Genomic DNA, 19,441 nt, shown 5'->3' with positions numbered 1-19,441 from the left:
GCTGAAAAAAGGGGGGTGAAATCCTTAATGGCGCTTCTAGTAGACCGATTGCTGCCTTCTTAGTCCAACGGTGGACTTATCCCAGGTAGTCCAAAATATAGAACAGAGAGAATTGTGATGGTGTGAACTAGATGGCGCTATCGTTCAAGCAGTGATGGTGAATATGAGAGTGCTAAACAAATACTTAGCTGTGCCGTATCCAGAAGAATAGTCAAAGATATTCTGTTTCCAATTTTTGATGGAGAGCTCAACCACATACAAAAAATAAGAAATAAGACAGAAGTACACAATGTGTAGTAATGTCGCGATGAACAGATGAAAAGTACGTGATCTAAGATCTTTTGCCAATATAAGCTGACGTACTTCACTAAGCAATGTGAATGGTCAGAAAATACTTGTGAGGTGATCTTTTTAGACCAAAATATGGAAACAATATTCTCCTATAAACACACCTGACTTACACTGAGACAGGTGTTGACATGCCCATAAAGGTATCTTTTCCAAAATGTGGTGTGCTCTTTATCAATCAGTGGTAGAAGACCAGAATCTAAATGGTATCTGCTATCGTGAGAGAGGGGCGTACCTAACACTCACGTGAAAGACAGTAGATATCCTCATATAGCAGTTTCTTTCAAGGACATCGCTCCAAGGGGGTTACCGAGGTTGTTCTATATCCGATGATAGAGGACTCGACTCACCCTGTGATCCAGGATCTCTCTTTGGGCAGTGCAGCAGGGGTGCGAGCACACCTCGGGAGGAAATGAGAAGGCAGTGGCAGCACCCTCCACATATGGTACTCTCTGCGATGTAACGGTCAGGTCGGCCCTGTGATTTGGTAGTATTCATGCACTGCACAAACTATTATTGGTTGCACTTGTTTGGTGCCCACTGGGTCTTCCTCCGATTTGTACACCTCACACAATCCCTTTAAACCAGGACACTCATGACTTGCACAGGTTCTGTGGCTGGCTGTCATGAGTGCCCCGGTTTAAAGGGATAGTGTGAGGTGTACAAATCGGAGGAAGACCCAGTGGGCACCAAACAAGTGCAACCAATAATAGTTTGTGCAGTGCATGAATACTACCAAATCACAGGGCCGACCTGACCGTTACATCGCAGAGAGTACCATATGTGGAGGGTGCTGCCACTGCCTTCTCATCTCCTCCCGAGGTGTGCTCGCACCCCTGCTGCACTGCCCAAAGAGAGATCCTGGATCACAGGGTGAGTCGAGTCCTCTATCATCGGATATAGAACAACCTCGGTAACCCCCTTGGAGCGATGTCCTTGAAAGAAACTGCTATATGAGGATATCTACTGTCTTTCACATGAGTGTTAGGTACGCCCCTCTCTCACGATGGGTTCACTAGGATATGCCGGCGGTCGGGCTCCCGGCGACCAGCATACCAGCGCCGGGAGCCCGACCGCCGGCTTACCGACACTGTGGCGAGCGCAAATGAGCCCCTTGCGGGCTCGCTGCGCTCGCCACGCTGCTGGCACGGTGGCGTGCTACGCGCGCCACACTATTTTATTCTCCATCCAGGGGGGTCGTGGACCCCCACGAGGGAGAATAAGTGTCGGTATGCCGGCTGTCGGGCTCCCGGCGCCGGTATGCTGGTCGCCGGGAGCCCGACCGCCGGCATACTGAAGACCACCCCTCACGATAGCAGATACCATTTAGATTCTGGTCTTCTACCACTGATTGATAAAGAGCACACCACATTTTGGAAAAGATACCTTTATGGGCATGTCAACACCTGTCTCTGTGTAAGTCAGGTGTGTTTATAGGAGAATATTGTTTCCATATTTTGGTCTAAAAAGATCACCTCACAAGTATTTTCTGACCATTCACATTGCTTAGCGAAGTACGTCAGCTTATATTGGCAAAAGCTCTTAGATCACGTACTTTTCATCTGTTCATCGCGACATTACTACACATTGTGTACTTCTGTCTTATTTCTTATTTTTTGTATGTGGTTGAGCTCTCCATCAAAAATTGGATACAGAATATCTTTGACTATTCTTCTGGATACGGCACAGCTAAGTATTTGTTTAGCACTCTCATATTCACCATCACTGCTTGAATGATAGCGCCATCTAGTCCACACCATCACAATTCTCTTTGTAATCATTTTCAACCCACCCTGAATAGGAGTCTACCAAGACTAGATATTCCTTTCCTCTCCATTCAAAATCATCCGTTGCAGTGTAGGTGTCCTTCAGCTGATGTGCTTTGAGAGAATTGCAGGGAGCGCACATTAAGACTTTTCTCTTTGTCACTGAACATGGAAGACCAATATGGAGATTCTCTGACCCTGTGCTTAGTGACTTCAAGGCCCGGGTGGCCCTGGAAGAACTGCTTTATATAGTAATTCTGCAATGTATTAAGAATCTTTGATTTCTAAGGATGACTCCATCAGACAGGCTGGTCTCCTGCAATTAGCTCCACAGCTATCTGTGACAGCCCAGCAGGTTCGGTAAGTCCCGCAATTTTCCAGGAGAGTAGGCGAGTTTGGTGCTACCATTAGGCAGCTTTATAGGCAGTTGCCTAGGGCACCAGCACAAGATGGGTAGCACTGAATCTGCCAGGCACATTAATAAAGGATGTCTCAGACACAGACATTCTTATTTTACTTAATACTGGCTGCCTATTTGGAACTTATTAGCTGTGACTGCCGCCCCCGCAGTTTTAATCTCATATGGCTGAGACTGCTGTCAACTATTACCATTACCTGCAGAACCCATCCTGCAGCTATTACCTGCAGAATGCGTTCTGCAGGTAATAGCTGCAGAACCCATTCACTCTCCACATGGCGGCTGCTCCCTCCCAAAGGATCAGATACCAGTGTACTGCTATCCTTAAATCCTTTCTCCCTCCCCTCCTTGAGTCCCAACCACCTCCTTTTCTGAGTCCCCACTCCTTCCTACTTCTCTGCTCCTAATATGTCTTTGTCTGTTTTTTCTTCCCTGCCTGCAGCTCTATAGGGTGTATTTGCCGTGTGTAGAGATCAGAGTCTCTTGCAAGCAGAAGTATCTGTGGAGGAATGGGTATTAATGTTGTATTGGGGGTTAAGCTGTTATACAGAGCCGTAAGTAGACATTTTGGTGCACTGTGCCATAAAGTGAATTGGTGCTCCGCCCCCACCCATATTCAAAATAGGAACGTGGCTTCATGAGAAGGGGCGAGGCCACATAATAGTAACAATTCAGATTACACCACACAATAGTGTTAGTTATTTGCATTACATCACACAGTAGTGCCACTTATACACACTGCACCAGGTAGAGCACTTATACACATTGCACCAGCTAGAGACCCTTATACACATTGCGCCAGGTAGAGCCTCTTATACACATTGTGCCAGGTAGAGAACGTTATACACATTGCACATGGTAAAGCACTTATACACATTGTGCCAGGTAGAGACCCTTATACACTGTGCCAGATAGAGCTCCTTAAACAAATTGAGCCTGGTAGAGCCCCTTAAACACATTGCACCTGGTAGAGCCCCTTAAACACATTGCACCAGGTAGAGCCCCTTAGACACTTTATGCCAGGTAGAGCCACTTAAACAAAATGCACCTGGTAGAGCCCCTTAAATACAATGCGCCAGGTAGAGCCCCTTAAACATTGTGCCAGGTAGAACCCCTTAGACACTTTATGCTAGGTAGAGTCTCTTAGACACTTTACGCCAGGTAGAGCCCTTTAGACACATTGCACCAGGTAGAGCCCCTTAGACATAGTGGGGTCAATTTACTAAAGCTTCTAAAACAGAGAATTTGTGATGTTTCCCATAGCAACTAATCAGATGCTGGCCATCATTTTCTAAAAGGCAATAGAGAAATGATAGAAAGCATTTGATTGGTTGCTATGGGCAACATCAACAATTCTCTGTTTTAGAAACTTTAGTAAATTTTACTCCAGTGTGTATGTGTGTTACCAGAGCTGTCCCAAGCTTAATTTTTTTGATAAGCGAATACAAATTTCGGCATCCCTATCCAAAATAGGAAAGGAGTGTGGCTTATAAACTACACATTTTTTTTACAGAAAATGTTTTAGATAAAAAATAAACACTTTCATTTTCTTAAGTACTTCTTCAGTACTGTAGCTTCTTATTAAATCTAACGTAAAATAGCTAAATATGTTTATCTACAATATACAATATATCATACGCAGGCCCGGCCCGAGCTTATTTTTTTAGTAAGCAAAAATCAATTTTGGCACCCCTTGATGGGAAAAATTTACCCCACTCATCTGGTCCCTGCAAGAGTGAGTCCTGGAGTGCGCAGTGCAGTGTGCTCCCCTCTGCGTTCAGGCAGGGAGAGTGGGCAAATTAATGGCAATGGAGACAGGCAGAAAGATGAGTGGGAGATACCGCTGGGAGGTGGACCAGTGTGCCAAGCCTCTTCTCCTATGAGCACTGAACAGCAGCAGAGTGAGAAGTGGAATTGGTGTGTAAGCGGTGGTCGGTGTCACGGAGGGCTGAGGCAGCGCCCTCCTCAGTGTGGCACTGTACACAGCCACGTACCTGTGTGCAGTGTGTCCTCCCAGTCCTCCCCAATGCTGAAGACTCAGGTCTCTCCAGTGCTACCTCTGAACAGCTCTGCATCACCAATCACTCACAGAGTGTGCCCACACCGCAAGAGCGCTATGTGCCAGGCACACTCAGCACACACCTAGTTACGGCCCTCCTGCTATATTATTTTGCATGGGGGGTATGGTACCATTATGGGCCTGATTCTGTATTGCATGGAATGTTGATATTTACATAGCTGAGCAATTTTCTGCTACTGCATATGTACAAAAATTTCTAAAAATTCATACAGCGCATATTTTACACAAAGACCAATTATGGATTACCACGGGTATGCGCATTCCAAATACCTGCAGTATCCAATTTAAAAAATAATGGTAGCTTTTTTTTGCCTGTGTGTTCCGACCAGTGCGTGGTCTCCACGGCTCCTGGTCATCTGTTCTTGATGAAAATGTTCTTGATGAAAATGCTTATTTATGTACACCCATATTATACACTTAATCCTTAACAATTAATGTTTGGATTAGATTATTTATACGTATTCTGATTTACAGGATGTTAATATTTAAAAATATTGTATCTTGTATGACAAAAACCTACTTTCTGATTAATTTCTGTGAATTATTTTAGAGTACCAGGTCTCCTAAATTGGTGTTAAGCTATTAAGAATGTTTGTTTATATTGAATATACTATGATGTTGTATTTTGGCATGAGTACGATGTGTGTTTGTAGTACAGCATGTTTGATTTGTAGCTTTGTGTTTGGCATGTGCATTAATCATGTTATTTGCAGGATTAAGGTGTAAATCCTCACAGATAACAAAGCTTCAAAGGATAAACAGACACAATTAGCAGAACTGGTAATATGTTCCTATTGCAGAGAGCTCTGGTATAGAGAGAGAGTAGAGAGAGAGATTATAGTGTTGGGCATCCTGCAAGAGAGTGAGACTATTAAAATACATATTTGCATCTTAGTTTTTGGGACACAGAATGTCTGCTGCTGTACATACTCTTGGAGCCTCCTTTCTTATTGATTCATTAATGGGATGGACTCCAGTACACCAAAAGAAAAATACAAATGACATTGACAGCATGTCAGAAAGTACTCAGAACAAATCTGAAGAAAGATTATGTTTTTCTACAATACATACGTTGAGGTCTATTGCAAATAGTCAGACTGAGAAAAAAGACGGAGTACCTGAGGATAACCAATCTGGTGAGAAGATAGTGCACTCCGAAAGCAGTCATCCAAAAAAAAGTATACATTCCAGAATGATCCCAAGCAACAAGTCAGAGAGAAAAAAAGAAGATTCCATTACAGTTGAAGGTAGAATGGCTGCAAACAAAATTTGTCAGTTAAAAGAAAGAATAGGAAACTTTGAAAGGAATCAGCAAGAAGAAATGAATGGCCTTCTCGAGAAACCAAATCAATCATACATAGCTCTGATTTCTAGTGCAATTTTGTCTACTCCAGAGAAGAGACTGCAATTAAGTGACATATACCAGTGGATCATGGACACCTACCCATATTATGACAATCAGGTAAACAATAACACTTAAAATACAGTTAATAATTGAAAACATTTTAGTTTATCTGCATTGTAGCAGAAATTGAAATATACTACTGCAATAAATATTGAAAACAAGAACATTTTCTTTTACTGGGCTAGTGAAGGACTGAAGCAGTTTCAAAAGTTTGCCACTAAAGTTGCTTTTTTACTCACTATTCACTAAATCTAAAATTATCTGACGCATATACAGGCTGCTTTATTAATCTGGAGGTCTGACTATGAAATTCCTCTCTAAATCTGTGAGTTCTGGGACCTTTTATTTAACTGGCCCTTTAATGGATCTTGATTTCCTGTGGGCAGCCTCCAGTGACTCTGCAATAGTCTAAATTCTACTTTTGTTGTATCTATTGGAATATTTGCTTGTAGGCTTACCACAAGAACTCTACTAACTTTTGGGAAGTACATTTATAGAGATGATAATAAAGTTTAAAAATGTATGTGTATTTATGCTTTATATTGCATTGAGTCATCCTTTCTCAAATGTCAAATTATTGCAATTGTAGTAACCTACAGCATGATATTTAATAATTAATGGCATTATTAGAATTGCTAATAGATTTTTTTAACTACAAACAATTTATGTGTCATCAGGACAAGAGCTGGAGAAATAGTGTGCGCCATAACCTTTCTCTTAACGAATGCTTCATTAAGGCTGGACGCAGTGATAATGGAAAAGGACATTACTGGGCAGTGCACCCTGCCAACATAGAGGCTTTCTCCCGTGGAGATTATCAGCGTCGCAGGGCTAGGAGGCGCATTCGCAGGTATAGAACATACCACTACATGCACTATTGTTTTAAGGTACTCTTTTTTTAGAATAGTGAATGTGAAATCCAGAACTATTAAAATTTGCACGTTGTGTCATAAAACACAACTTTGCTGTTGCTTTAAAATATAAACATGTTTGGCACAAAAAAAATGTATGCCACGGATGAAGACAAATACTGACTTTCTTAAAAGATTTTATGGTTTGGATCTTTTGGACAACAAAGGGGTTATATAATAGGTTACAATATTATGACATTAGTGGGATATCAGCAAGATTGCCTCTAAATTGAAAGCGGCAATCAGATATAAGGCTAAACCAGCCTTACAGTATAAGTGATTGCTGCTTTAAATTTAGTGGTAATCTTGCTGAAAACATTCTTGTTCTGTAAAATTGGAACCTATTACGTAACACCCAAAGGATCCTATATTATTTAAAATACCTTTGCAGTGAATCCTTCTGAAAAATCCTTGTTAGAGGATTTCACATTAACATTTTGTATGAGGTCCCTTTATTTTTGGTATTGAAAGCACTCTCCAGAGCTTTCTAAGGGGCCCGAGAATTTTTTTTGGCCTTGATAGCTTATAAGTCTAGAGACATAGCAGTAATTTGATAGTGTAAGCTATCACTTTACCATTTATGATTCATTGGGACAGTTCTTATTGTTGTCATTGTACAAGTAAGCAATATGTGGTGATAAGAAATGATAGGTTACAGGTACATTTTGCTAAAATGTGAATATCTATAGGGGATACTAATTACAGGATCATTTCAGCACTGTTCCGGATTGGGGACAGCTGCACTGACAAGCACCTGTCCCCATGATCAGTAAAAAATGCTACTGCAGTAGTGGTGATACTTATTACCCTCCCTTTTCACTACTGTGCATGCATTAGCTGAGGTCACACATGCACATAGCCACTTGCTGAATATACACTGCTCAAAAAAATAAAGGGAACACTTAAACAACACAATGTATCTCCAAGTCAATCACAGTTCTGTGAGATCAAACTGTCCACTTAGGAAGCAACACTGACTGACAATCAATTTCACATGCTGTTGTACAAATGGAATAGACAACAGGTGGAAATTATAGGCAATTAGCAAGACACCCCCAATAAAGGAGTTGTTCTGCAGGTGGTGACCACAGACCACTTCTCAGCTCCTATGCTTTCTGGCTGATGTTTTGGTCACTTTTGAAAGCTGGCGGTGCTTTCACTCTAGTGGTAGCATGAGACGGAGTCTGCAACCCACACAAGTGGCTCAGGTAGTGCAGCTCATCCAGGATGGCACATCAATGCGAGCTGTGGCAAGAAGGTTTGCTGTGTCTGTCAGCGTACTGTCCAGAGCATGGAGGCGCTACCAGGAGACAGGCCAGTACATCAGGAGACGTGGAGGAGGCCGTAGGAGAGCAACAACCCAGCAGCAGGACCGCTACCTCCGCCTTTGTGCAAGGAGGAACAGGAGGAACACTACCAGAGCCCTGCAAAATGACCTCCAGCAAGCCACAAATGTGCATGTGTCTACTCAAACGATCAGAAACAGACTCCATGAGGGTGGTATGAGGGCCCGACATCCACAGGTGGGGGTTGTGCTTACAGCCCAACACCGTGTAGGACGTTTGGCATTTGCCAGAGAACACAAAGATTGGCAAATTCGCCACTGGCGCCCTGTGCTCTTCACAGATGAAAGCAGGTTCTCACTGAGCACATGAGACAGACGTGACAGAGTCTGGAGACGCCAAGGAGAACGTTCTGCTGCCTGCAACATCCTCCAGCATGACCGGTTTGGCAGTGGGTCAGTAATGGTTTGGGGTGGCATTTCTTTGGGGGACCGCACAGCCCTCCATGTGCTCGCCAGAGGTAGCCTGACTGCCATTAAGTACCGAGATGAGTTCCTCAGACCCCTTGTGAGACCATATGCTGGTGCGGTTGGCCCTGGGTTCCTCCTAATGCAAGACAATGCTAGACCTCATGTGGCTGGAGTGTGTCAGCAGTTCCTGCAAGACGAAGGCATTGATGCTATGGACTGGCCCGCCCGTTCCCCAGACCTGAATCCAATTGAGCACATCTGGGACATCATGTCTCGCTCCATCCACCAATGCCACGTTGCACCACAGACTGTCCAGGAGTTGGCGGATGCTTTAGTCCAGGTCTGGGAGATCCCTCAGGAGACCATCCGCCACCTCATCAGGAGCATGCCCAGGCATTGTAGGGCGGTCATACAGGCACGTGGAGGCCACACACACTACTGAGCCTCATTTTGACTTGTTTTAAGGACATTACATCAAAGTTGGATCAGCCTGTAGTGTGTTTTTCCACTTTAATTTTGAGTGTGACTCCAAATCCAGACCTCCATGGGTTAATAAATTTGATTTCCATTGATAATTTTTGTGTGATTTTGTTGTCAGCACATTCAACTATGTAAAGAACAAAGTATTTAATAAGAATATTTCATTCATTCAGATCTTGGATGTGTTATTTTAGTGTTCCCTTTATTTTTTTGAGCAGTGTGTTAGGCAGCCTCTAATAATGAATTAGCCTGTTACATAAAACATGCAGAAACTAGCGTTTCCACATGTGTAATGGGCCCTTAAGTGATGATGAATTGGTCCCCATAAAATAAATAAATCCATGCTCATGGATGTGGTGTCGGGCAAAATCAGTATGTCTTTAAAAAAAAATAACATTTGCAATAACTGCTACATGTGATCCCATTTCCTATTTTCATAATACTTCTCTGTACAAATTCTGCCTTTTTGTCTCTTACAGGGTGTCATCTGTGCTTGTAAATCCATCTCACTTTCCTCTCTACAATCTGCCTTGTTTTCACCAAAGATTCTGCATCTGCTGCTCTCCTCTTTACACTCATTCCAGTACTCCTCGAATCTGTCCTCTTATGGAACATCCTCACCAGTTAGTACAGCGGTCCTTTGCCATACCACATCTCTTGCCATGGCACCAGTTGCCTCCTTATCTATAAGCTGATATAAAATGTGAGAAGTTACGGACAGTGGTTTAAAAGTCAATGCAATTTGGAATTCATTAGGGCAATCCCATAAAACATTTTGTTAAACGTACATTTCCCATAATTCTTTCCTTTCGGTCAAATAAATCTATTTGCCCTGTTACAGTCTCTTCATTCTCATTAATGTAAAAAGGCTTCACAAACAAGTCTACTCATTTTAAATTGTCTACATAAGTGTGCGTCATTCATCCAGTTCTGTTATACTTGCTTTTTATTAATAACATTGTCAGAACTGTGTATAATGGATGTCTTTCAGCTTGGATCGCTATTGAGACAGAAAGTGCGATTTTCTCAATCCTGCTTCTGCTAAAAAAACTCATGTGAAGAGCCACCCAGAAAGGAAAAAGACGCCGATTCACAAATGTGCATATGCAGTCGCATAATTGCGATGTACAGTATATGCAGAAATCAAGTACCATTGACAGTTGCGGTTGACCCAGTTAATCAGAATAATGAGAATACAGTCGCACCGACGCCATGTTTTTGGTTGCAATCAATTGAAACTGACATCGGATACACACCCCGAAAACGGGCATGATCTGTCAGCGATTTTCCAACCACTCCCCACAAACAGGATGTAACCTCCCACAAACGGACACTTCCTGGCAATCGCTATGCGATCACACCTTGCTGGGTTTTTGATCGCATTGCGGCTCTGATGCATGCACAATGCATACACAGTGCATGTCATCCGATAATCAGCCTATTTGCGATTTTGCAAAATTGTAACTGAAGCTGAATAAGGCCCTAAGGGGGTAATTCTGAGTTGATCGCAGCAGCAAGTTTGTTAGCAATTGGGCAAAACCATGTGCACTGCAGGTGTGGCAGATATAACATTTGCAGAGAGAGTTAGATTTGGGTGGGTTATTTAGTTTCTGTGCAGGGTAAATACTGGCTGCTTTATTTTTGCACTGCAATCTAGATTTCAGTTTGAACACACCCCACCCAAATCTCACTCTCTCTGCACATGTTATATCTGCCCCTCCTGCAGTGCACATGGGGGGTAATTCCAAGTTGATCGCAGCAGGATTTTTGATAGCAATTGGGCAAAACCATGTGCACTGCAGGGGAGGCAGATATAACATGTGCAGAGAGAGTTAGATTTGGGTGGGGTGTGTTCAGTCTGCAATCTAATTTGCAGTGTAAAAATAAAGCAGCCAGTATTTACCCTGCACAGAAATAAAATAACCCACCCAAATCTAACTCTTTCTGCACGTTATATCTGCCTCCCCTGCAGTGCACATGGTTTTGCCCAATTGCTATCAAAAATCCTGCTGCGATCAACTTGGAATTACCCCCATGGTTTTGCCAAACTGCTAACAAATTTGTTGCTGCGATCAACTCAGAATTAGGCCCTAAGTACTGTACACTAAGCTGGGCCAGCACAATGAGTTTAAGCAAAATATCTAAAATCAATGTATTGACTTTTACTTTACAGATGCATTCTTTTTTTGCAGAGCAGCCAATGGATTACTTCTGGGTAAATTTCTTCTATAAACCTTGAAAGCAAGATAGCTATCAGGACAAAAGCTGATTGGTTTTCACGTTCAAAGAGAGCTATGTTGTCATATATGCTCTTCTTGTAATCTAACATTAAACTGTTTATAACATTTAAATATGCTATTTAAATAAAAAAAACTGTAGACGAGCATTTAATAATTTACAGAAAGTTAAATATTAACAGAGAGGAAATAAAGAAAAGGAAGTAGAGAGAGTGAGGGAAGAAAATCTGAGATGTGATACAGTGAGGGAGCTTCACATGACTAGTATAAGTTTAGTATGATTAGGTTTAAATATAAAGATCCTGCACACATAAGAGAATGTCAAGTTTCAAATGGTGCAAGCGTAAGGCATACCTCCCAACATGACCCTCTCCAGGTGGGACACAATGCTTTGCTTCTGGACTTTTCTCTTAATGTATGATTGCCATCACCTGTGTTGAACAGATAAATGGATAAGAAAGGTGTTTCATCACAGGTGATCGCAATCATACATTAAGAGAAAAGTCCAGGAGCAGAGTATTCTGTCCCTCCTGGAGAGGGTCATGTTGGGAGGTATGCGTAAGGTGGTATCAACATGCAGGAAGAAACTTAAAATTCCATCCTAGAAATGTAATGTAATGTAAGGTTTCTGATTCTGATCATTTTAGGATTTTTACATTTTATTTTACTAAGAATTTTGGATTCCATTTTATATTCAGCGGCCTGGTGCATCGTGGCTTAATCTAGTCTTAAAATACTAACACTTCCCCCCAGGCTTCTGCTACTCCTCTACAGACCTATCACACCTCATACTCCAAACCTTGTCCTAATTTCTTCCTAATTGCTTGTGAGGCTCTTAACAAGATCTTCAGCTTTGAGCCTGTAATTGTTCTTTAGACGGATTTGGAGCTTGCTGTTTTAGTGTTAATCTGAAGGTTTAAGCGGCCGGAATCTGCTGAACGTCGAAAAATAGGCAGCTTAAGACAAGCATCTCATCCCTCGGACTGCGTAGTGTCACAAACCTGTGGTAGATACTGCACAAACTAGTGTATGCACGGTAAAAATATTTTAGAGATACTGAGGTAACAAATGGTGTATTATGTTGGAATTTTGATTCATATTCAAACACGTTATTAGGATGATCATTGACTGCTATTTAAAGCTAGGGGTGTATGGGCAATTGTAGCCTGTTCTTTATGTACTGTAGTTTATGGTAATTAGGTAGCAAAATGTTTCCTAAAATGTTACTATAGTTAGTCTAGCCCAACTAACACAGCAGTAGAAAACAACCTCTTGCTTTCCTAAGGATACCAGATACATGTACATTTCTCAATACTGTGATATTTTTACTAGGTTTTTGTTTATTCTCAGTATTTGTTAACCTTGAGTATTAACCTGAAATTCTAATAGGTCTTCTCAATTTTCATCAATAATAGATCCAATGCTCTGTATGGACATATGGATGCAGGTGCTTTATGCATTTAACAGGGCCCCTTTACCTCACTTTGACATTACTGGGATTTCCTATCACAAATGTGTATAGTGAAAAGCCTTTGTGCACTTTCCACACAGACTAACTGTGGTTCTTTAAGTATTCATGCTCCCCCTACTGCACTACCTGCCTATGGGCCTAATTGACCTGTTCGCTGAAGTGGGGCAGCGATCGCAGGCTAAAGCACTGTGCCGTGTGCGCATACAGTGAGATGCGAAGGCATCACACTTGTGCGATTGCCCCTGACTGGCAGGCAGAGGTGGTCGAGAGACGGTCGGCAGCGTTGAGGCGGCACTGTGGGGGGGGGGGGGGGGGAAGCGCGGTCCGGACAACACAGGTGTGTCCAGACCGTTTGCGGGTCGGGCCGAGGCAGCTGCGCAAAGTCACATGCAGCCGCTGAGGCAAAAACATGACGGGTAGCCGCCTGCCTTCGCAGCTAGGATGCGTAGGCAGGGAACGACTCGGCAGGTGCGAAAGCATCACCGCCGTGCAATGCTTTCGTACCTCAGCGGGGGGGAGCTCAGGACCCGGCATGTGGGACGGACTTGCCATGCCTAAGATTTTGAACGTAGATGTGCACATCTATGATCAAGTCTGAATTATGCCCTATGACAGCAGGGCTATAGCTTAGACGTAGCTACATACAACCTATACTTGTGAGTTTGTATATGGTGGCATAGCACAAGGTAACAGCATTTGTCAAGTAGTAGAACACAAAAACTGTCATTTATAACCTAGAATGTGCATAGCATACAGTATGTCTATCTAGCCCAGTGTGCATACCACATTCCGCTTTGTCCTGCTTATTATCACTTTGGGAGCACTCTTTTAATTATAACATTGGGGTATATTTACTAAGGCTTCTAAAACTGAAAAGTGGTGATGTTGCCCATAGCAACCAATCAGACTATCATTTTCTAGGATGCAGTAGAGAAATGATAATCAGAATCTGATTGGTTGCTATGGGCAACATCACCACTTATCAATTTTAGCTTTAGTAAATTTACTCCATTGTCTTTTATTATTCTAATTTACTACTTGTAGGATGTCTATTTATACTGTTTAAAGTTCATTAGCATAGATTACAGAAACAAAAAAAGTAATGTTGAAGGGTAATCAGTCCCTCTCCTGCAGTACACCTGCATTTAGAAAAGAACACTGGGGTTCATTCCGACCTGATCGCACGCTGCGCAGCGATCAGGTCACTACTGCGCATGCACCGCAATGCGCAGGAGCATCGTATGTGTACAAAGCGGATCGTTGCTGTGCGATGGATTTAACGAAGAACCCATTCACACAGCCTATCGCAAGGAGATTGACAGGAAGAAGGTGTTTGTGTGTGTCAACTGACCGTTTTCTGGGAGTGTTTGGAAAAATGCAGGCGTGTCCAAGCGTTTGCAGGGCGGGTGTCTGACGTCAATTCCGGGACTGGACAGGCTGAAGTGATCGCAAGGGCTGAGTAAGTTCTGACCTACTCAGAAACTGCACAAACTATTTTTGTACCGCTCTGATGCACATGCAATCGCATCCTTGCACAGCAAATATACACTCCCCAGTGGGCAGTGACTATGGGGGTGATTCTGAGTTGATCGCAGCAGGAAATTTTTTTAGCAGTTGGGCAAAACCATGTGCACCGCAGGGGAGGCAGATATAACATGTGCAGAAAGAGTTAGATTTGGGCGGGTTATTTTGTTTCTGTGCAGGGTAAATACTGGCTGCTTTATTTTTACACTGCAATTTAGATTGCAGATTGAACACACCACACCCAAATCTAACTCTCTCTGCACATGTTAAATCTGCCTCCCCTGCAGTGCACATGGTTTTGCCCAACTGCTAACAGAATTCCTGCTGCGATCAACTCGGAATTACCCCCCATGTGTTTGCACGGCTGCAAAAAGTAGCTAGCGAGCGATCAACTCGGAATGACCCCCTATGTGTTTGCACGGCTGCAAAAAGTAGCTAGCGAGCGATCAACTCGGAATGACCCCCACAAACTGTACAGCAACAAAGGTAGCCATACTTGTGAGCACTTCAATCTTGCACAAATCAAATATGTTTTTTGTGACCATAAGCAATACTGTACAAACATTGACACATTACATCATAAAGAAAAATGAAAAACAGCTTTTGGACTAAGTGTCCGCATTTTTAATTCATATATGACTCTTAACGTGACATACACAAAAATCATAGTAGGCAGCTTATGATGCTTATAACCCAATCTCACCACTATATAGTAAGCAGCCAGACACAATTTTTCAAAGACATAGTTTATTTACAGAACATGAGATTTTGCATTTAAATGAACCTGACATTGTCAGGTAGGAACACAGGAAAGCATTGGCCTGGCTACAAACCCTCTACCTGGTGTTCCATGGAATGAATGAGGACAGGGTGTTATACACTGCAAGTAACCATTGTTAGCAAAAAGGAGTTACACAGAATCACAAAGCCCTATATTGTAATGATGACAAGTATTGAACGTTATTCACTTAACATAAAACATATGACGTCCCCTATTTACAGTGATCACTTCTGTGGAATGAGCAGCATGAAGGGGACAGGTAAGAATATGGCTTTAGTGACCAAAATCTTTTTACCAGTAGGGATCTGTAAGTTATTCAAAATTAGATAGGACTGTGTACGTCTGACCTGTTGACTGCAGCTTATAAACTATTACATTAAAACCTATCCTGTCTCAGTTATCCGCAGTTATGAGATAAAATGTAATATATAGCTCGGCTTTGAATAAGCTAGTCCTGATAACCAGTGGTCATGGCAGCACCATTTACTCCAGCCATCCACTCAGCATTACTCTAGTGTTTGAATTCATTAGAATGACAAGACTTCCATTTAATCCTGGGAATGCCAGCACGCCATGTGAATGCAACTGACTGGACAGCTGACAGCGCTTGTCGAATCAGTTACAGTGGCATTCCAAATCCAACAGCATGATAGAAGGAAGGTGTGCAGGCTTGGCAGAGGGGAGTATTTCCTTTAGGTAAGTGCTCATTCCGGCAATTGGTATTAGATTTTTTGTGCTAACTACAGTGTTCTTGTCTGCTTTCTATCAGTGACTTTGTCTAAGCAATCTCATGTGCCAAATATTTGTCTTCTTCTGAATTTACCACTCACTTTCTCGCTGAATTATCTGGTGCCTAATTAATTAATCAATTAATTAATTAATATATAAGCCTTATACATCAGTTTATCTACTTTGTGGGGAGTATCCTATTAGATGGGATCCTTTCTGGGCCGATAAAAACATCCTGAGTGCGATTTCTGACCAATGGTTATTATCACACTATCCAATTATAGGCCATTTTTATCGGGCGAAAAAGGACCAACGATGATACATGTTATCCGGGATAAACTCCCAATCCCATGTGTTATACCGGCTCCAACACATACTCCCCAATAAGTGCCGGTTTACGGGGCTAATTGGATAGCCCTCAGCGAACCTATTACCTTAAATTTCCGCTGCTAATAGGATACCGGCGTTAGTCTACATTGAGTTAGAAAGTCAAAAATTCAGGAGCAGATAAATATCTTCGGGATGAAGTAGCTGAAGCTGAGATCTGTAATGAAAAGCAAAACAAGTATACTTGTCGGAAACTGTACCTTACTTTGCCACCTACTGTATGTACAAAATGCTTGCTGGACCACAGTTTAATCGGAGTTATAGTGATTTTTTTTTTCCAGCTTGTTATGTCAATAATGCTATTGGGTTGGGTATGAAATGTCAGCTTTAAGGATCCCGATAGTCAGGATCCAGCCAGCCACAATGCTGATGGATCCCAGTAAGATTTCTAGCCCTAACCCTAGCCTATCCCTCCCGCAGCCTAAGCCCCAGTGCCTAACCCTAACCGTTGAGATCCTGACTTCATCCCCTTATATTGAGGGTAATTCAGACCTGATTGTGGCAGCAAATTTGTTAGCAGTTGGGCAAAACCATGTGCACTGCAGGGGGGGGGGCAGATATAACATGTGCAGAGAGAATTAGTTTTGGGTGTGGTGTATTCAAACTGAAATCTAAATTGCAGTGTAAAAATAAAGCAGCCAGTATTTACCCTGCACAGAAACAAAATAACCCACCCAAATCTAACTCTCTCTGCACATGTTATATCTGCCCCCCCCCCCCCCCCCCCCCCCCTGCAGTGCACATGGTTTTGCTCATTAGAGAAATATTTTGCTGCTGCAATCAGGTCTGAATTACCCCCCATTGTGTTATACATATATTCATGTTTTACAGCACTTCATTTCATTTTTTCAATGTATATTTGCTAGCAAGCAGGCATTCTCTAATGTTAGTGACACTGTATGTAAGAAGGAAGACTAACTAATTCACTAGATGACAGAGAAGGTGAAAATGCCAATGAAGCTTTGGGGATAATAAGTAGTGTTCCCTCTAGAAATTGTAGAGGGTAGGGCGCTGGACTGCGGGTACATATGTATGCGTGCGCGGTTGAAAGGGGGCATGGTCATGCAAAATAGGGGCGTGGTCATGCAACGTTATTTAAGTGGGCGGTGCAGCCCACAGACGTTACTACAGGGGAAGTGGGCGGCCGGCAGCGTCACTGTTGGGGACGTGCCCAGCACCTACGGAGGTGCTGGGCTTCCTCCGTAGCGTGAATGGATGCCATGCGCACGGCATCTTTACATGCTGGGAGGACAGGAAGCGGATGGCTATTTTAGCCATCCGCTAAAACAGCCGGATTCTGCCCTTAAAAAATCGGGCAGGGCGCGGTGCCCTGCTAAAACAGCCTACCGTGAACACTAATGAGGAAAATTATAGTTGCCATGTCAGCTTTGTAAAAAAGGAGATTATAATTTCACATACTGCATGGTTACATTGCAATTAGTTGTGAAAAGTGTAGAAATTAGTGATGAGCGGATTCGGTTTTACTCGGTTCTCAAAACGGCATCTTATTGGCTATCCAAAACACGTGACATCCGTGAGCCAATAAGATGCCGTTTTGAGAACCGGGTAAAACCGAATCCGCTCATCACTAGTAGAAATAAAATATAACTACTCAATACAATGCCATATGTATTATGTGCAGACATAGGAACCTCTGGGCCAGTGATTTCAGCATTATCACTCTTGACAAATTGTGGCACAGCTTCACATCAAAGTAATGAACAGCAACTGGTGTTACAGATCATACATGTCTGTAACTATTTGCAGGCTCTCCAACATGACCTCTTCCACCAACTACTCTATTTTTATACTCCACACACATTCTTATACATTTGTTGATTGATGTTTACAAATAATAATAATTAATTCAGCCCAGGTAACTGCGATAGAAAGAGTGGAAAGTTCTGAAGCAGAGCAATTGTTCAAGGTGGAAGGTGTCATGTTGATGAGTAAATCTGGGCATACACTATACAATTATCTGGCAGATCTGGCTGGTTGAAATGAAAATCTGGTAATGGATGAGAGCAAATGACCATTTGCTCCCAAACACAGAAAAACGTCCATGTTGTTCATGTAAATTGGTTAAAGCTGTGATTTAACCAATTTGTCTGAACGACAAGTTTTGTCCATTTTCCATTGTTTGGGCGCAAATGGTCATTTGCTCTCATCCATACCAGATTTTCATGATAATCTGCCAGATAATTGTATAGTGTGTGCCCAGTTTAACAGTCAATAAATTCCTGGTGAAGCTTAAATCTTTACAGCATCTGGTGGTGGGTGGGCCTTGTCATACCACATATATTCATATCAAGATAGACCTCACCAATTACCTGCTGCAGTTAACTCTGATGATAATCGTAAAACAATGAAGGGCCAAAATCTCTGAAAATTACTGCAATTTTAACTTTCAAGCAGATAAGTCTTTATTTGATATTTTAAGCAGCATGTGCTTGGTCCGCTGAAAAGCTTTTCCAGCACAGGAGTTGAAAAATAATGTGTTATTCTCAGATTCTCAATGCACCGTTATGTTACTATGTAGTTAATGAGCACTCACAATTAGTGATAAAGAACACCACAGGAAAAGTTAAAATTCATATTAAGCAAAAAAAACAAAACCCAGAACTCCTTTGCATTACTTTTTGGAGCATCAGCAACAGATAACATGTATTAAGCTTTGCTGATATGCATTCAATGTGCTTTCTGTGTTTGTCTGAAACACCCATATACTGTATAAGAGGCCTAAATGGAGGTCTGGTCACCTAGTAGTACAGGTTGAGTATCCCATATCCATATATTCCGAAATACGGAATATTCCGAAATACGGACTTTTTTGAGTGAGAGTGAGATAGTGAAACCTTTGTTTTTTGATGGCTCAATGTACACAAACTTTGTTTAATACACAAAGTTATTAATAATATTGTATTAAATGACCTTCAGGCTGTGTGTATAAGGTGTATATGAAACATAAATTAATTGTGTGTTTGTACACACACTTTGTTTAATGCACAAAGTTATAAAAAATATTGTCTAAAATTACCTTCAGGCTGTGTATATAAGGTGTATATGATACATAAATGCATTCTGTGCTTAGATTTAGGTCCCATCACCATGATATCTCATTATAGTATGCAATTATTCCAAAATACGGAAA

At 42.1% G+C, this 19,441-nt stretch overlaps 1 protein-coding gene across 1 annotated transcript; it reads left to right on the top strand.

Annotated features, from left to right (window-relative positions):
* Positions 1 to 5,347: 5,347 nt before the first annotated feature.
* Positions 5,348 to 12,274, top strand: LOC135045574 (forkhead box protein D5-C-like). Its single transcript, XM_063955315.1, has 5 exons — positions 5,348 to 6,074; positions 6,695 to 6,904; positions 9,641 to 9,784; positions 11,335 to 11,376; positions 12,152 to 12,274. Exons 1-5 carry the CDS (start codon positions 5,523 to 5,525, stop codon positions 12,272 to 12,274), a joined length of 1,071 nt encoding a protein of 356 aa, XP_063811385.1. The 5' UTR covers positions 5,348 to 5,522.
* Positions 12,275 to 19,441: the final 7,167 nt, after the last annotated feature.

Source organism: Pseudophryne corroboree, chromosome 1 (assembly GCF_028390025.1).
Source record: "Pseudophryne corroboree isolate aPseCor3 chromosome 1, aPseCor3.hap2, whole genome shotgun sequence".
In the NCBI taxonomy this organism is placed as follows: domain Eukaryota; kingdom Metazoa; phylum Chordata; class Amphibia; order Anura; family Myobatrachidae; genus Pseudophryne; species Pseudophryne corroboree.
This window is presented reverse-complemented; position numbering and strand designations above follow the sequence as displayed.

Excerpts from the sequence above, each read along its gene's own strand:
- LOC135045574 (XM_063955315.1), top strand. The coding sequence starts at position 5,523 with ATGTCTGCTGCTGTACATACTCTTGGAGCCTCCTTTCTTATTGATTCA. Across the intron at positions 6,075-6,694 it reads ACCCATATTATGACAATCAG|GACAAGAGCTGGAGAAATAG; the intron begins GTAAACAATAAC and ends ATGTGTCATCAG. Across the intron at positions 9,785-11,334 it reads CTTATGGAACATCCTCACCA|ATGCATTCTTTTTTTGCAGA; the intron begins GTTAGTACAGCG and ends TTTACTTTACAG.